At 50.4% G+C, this 2,902-nt stretch overlaps 1 protein-coding gene across 1 annotated transcript in view; it reads left to right on the forward strand.

The window, feature by feature from the left end:
* Positions 1-939, forward strand: part of MYCBPAP (MYCBP associated protein) — a gene marked incomplete at both ends in the record, with an annotated part of 10,606 nt that extends 9,667 nt beyond the window's left edge. The window contains 2 exon segments of the mRNA XM_010144525.1: positions 175-350; positions 843-939. Of these exon segments, the coding sequence (XP_010142827.1) occupies positions 175-350; positions 843-939 (273 nt within the window).
* Positions 940-2,902: the final 1,963 nt, after the last annotated feature.

Raw genomic sequence — 2,902 nt, forward strand, 5'->3', positions numbered from 1 at the left:
GAGAAGGAGGTACGTGTGGGGCTGCCTGTTGAAACAAGTGCTGGGGACAGCGGGATCCGTTCTGAGGTTGTGTATCCTGAGCCTGAGCTGATTTTCAGCCCAGTGAGAGAGGTGCTGCTTCTGGGAAAGGTCTCCTGACCTATGTCCCTTTTTTTACGGTCCCAGCATACCACTGTCCAAGCAGCAGAAAGTTAAAGGATGATGAAAAGCTGAAATCTTCCACTTCATTGCAGGAGGTGAAAGAGGGAGCAGAGCCCAGGGAAGCCACAACTACCGACAGAGCAGAACCTCCGCAGGAGCAGGTGGACCCTGTTTTGTTTGGGACATACCAGGAAAAACTTTATGTTGAAGTGAGTCCAACCAAAGCTTCTATCTTTGTTTCTTGGGTTCGTTCTTTGCTTGTAAGCTTACACTGCGGCTTGGGGGGAGAGGGAAGCGTTAAACTCGGGACACTGACCAATGTCTGTCCGTAACGCCGGAGAGCAAGGGAAGTGTGAAACGCCAGGCAGGGTGTCCTTTGTCCCAGCCTGGAATCCGTTAGCACAGATCCAGCTGTCACACAGCCACACGCGGGGTTTCTGTCTGGGATGTCTTTAACCTGCTCGCGGACTCTGGAGGGACCAGCAGAATTAATTGTATCTCAGATAATGTTAAACACACTTCATAGCCAGAGAAGTTATTTCTAGAGCTAAGTGCTATTAGGAGGCAGCTGCTTTTATGTGGTTGTGTGCATGCCCCTACGTTAATGTGTGCGAGAAACCATCTCGCTGTCTGTCAGTCTCACCACCAGGATTTCTTCACGGGTTTTCACAGCAAGCACCTTCTGTTAATTTCTGCTGCAGGTTTATGGGCTGCTGGATTCAATGGTGAGCAAAATGGTGTCGTTATTTGAGGAACTAAAGGCAAAAGGTGCTCTGAAGTGGGAGAGCGAAGCCCTTTGTAACTAGAAATAAACTTACTTTTTGAAAATAAATAAATAACCATATTTACACAGACCAAGTGGAGATTCTTCTTTCTGGAGCAATGCACTGATTACAAATGTCAGGCTGTCTCTCCTGACATGCTGTGATGCGAGACTGTTGCTAGATCATCTGTTACTGCCACAGTAAGACAAGTAGAGGCAAGGCAAGAAATATCACAGCCTTGGAAACCATTAAGAGTAGAAAATACTGGCATTTCTGCTGAGGAAGAAGAATTTAAAAGTGCCAGTCGGCAGGAGATATCTCTTGTTCTTTGTTTCTCGATCTTGCTTGGCTCGCAGGTGAGTGAGCAGAGTGTTCCTTGTACACATGAGCTCCGGTACCAGGACAGTATCTTAGGAAAATCCATCCCCACATTCTTGAGCTGCTTGTCCCGTCTCCCCGCGGGACTCGCTGTCAGCAGGCTTCTCTGAGGCGTTTGGGATCCCCCTGGAAACGCACTGTCCCAAGGGCTGGGCCACCCTGCCTGGTTTTGCACCCGTGATTTTACTCCTTGTGCTGATCTAGCCATCTCAGGGTGCTCGTGCCCCATTCTGAGCCAGCTCTTACTCACTTCCTTCCAAGGCTAATCCCTCTTGAATTAAAATGAGTGAAATTCATGCCATAGGTATTGTAAAGCCATGTGTTGGAGCCTCCTGTCTCTGTCCACCCACGTGTGTCTGGGCTTATCACCGCTTTCCCTCTGGGTTTGCTCGTGCGTCTCTGCTGGAATGGAGCTGTTTGTGGAGGCCTCCCAGCTCCACGTGCCACACGCTCTTGCAGCCAGGCTTGGGTCAGAGCAGGTTTCTAGGGCAGAGCTGGCTGGGTGCGGGGTCTCTCTTGACCTGACATCAAGAGGGACCTGGCACATGTGAGAGAAGCGCTGTCTTCCTGCTGGAGCAGCCAGACGGCATTCCCCAGAGAGGCTTTGGCCCTGTGGAGAGATGACATCAGTGGAGGTCATTAACTGAGGTTCGTGATACCTGTGGGGTTCTGAGGCAGCAGATACCTGTCAGCGCTGAGCGTGGCAGTTACCACTCCTGTACGTCGCTGTGCGGTTGCACCAGGCGTCCGTGCCTTGGGCACATGCTCTTTTACAGGGACAGTCATACTGACACGCGTCTTGGAGCTGCACATACCCTGGCTCCTGGCAGCACCATGGCAAAGCTCAGAGCATTTTGTTTTGAGATGCTTTTTCTTAGCACTTTGCCTTCTGTAGGAGCCAGGAGCCTCTTCTGGCTTCATGGGCACGAACCCACAAAGCAAATGTCTCTGCTCAGCATTCCTGGAGTGAGAATTTCAGCAACGTTTTGACAATTAGAAGGAAAAAGGCGTGTTTTGAGATGCTTTTTCTTAGCACTTTGCCTTCTGTAGGAGCCAGGAGCCTCTTCTGGCTTCATGGGCACGAACCCACAAAGCAAATGTCTCTGCTCAGCATTCCTGGAGTGAGAATTTCAGCAACGTTTTGACAATTAGAAGGAAAAAGGCCTGCAGTTGGGGTGTGTCTCACAGGCTCTGACAATAGCTCCTGCCTCCCTGGAGATGATTATCAGCTTGTGAATATGTCCAACTCAAACAGCTCAAGCCATCTGTTTCTAGACAAGAGGGAGTCTGCACGTTACAGAGGCAACGTGATTGTCTGAGGGGCTGGAATGCTTTTATCGGGTAGCTTTACCTTGCAAGATGGCAAAGCCCGTTCACGAGATCCATGCCTCCACTCCAGCCCATGGAAACCAGACCCCACGTGTGCCTCTGCTCCCCGGAATAAAACTTGCTAATACAAAACCAGGTCGATGGGAGCTTCACCGCAGTCTCATACCGTGGAAAAAAAGTGCTACCTCGTCCCCTCCCAAGGAGGAGCCTGGTGGACCAGGGCAGGCAGGTGGCATAAGAACTTCTGCAGAGCAGAACAAACCCGAATGCTGTGACTAGTCTGATTTTTT

The sequence above is a fragment of the Buceros rhinoceros genome, unplaced genomic scaffold, assembly GCF_000710305.1.
Source record: "Buceros rhinoceros silvestris isolate BGI_N320 unplaced genomic scaffold, ASM71030v1 scaffold11541, whole genome shotgun sequence".
Lineage (NCBI taxonomy): Eukaryota > Metazoa > Chordata > Aves > Bucerotiformes > Bucerotidae > Buceros > Buceros rhinoceros.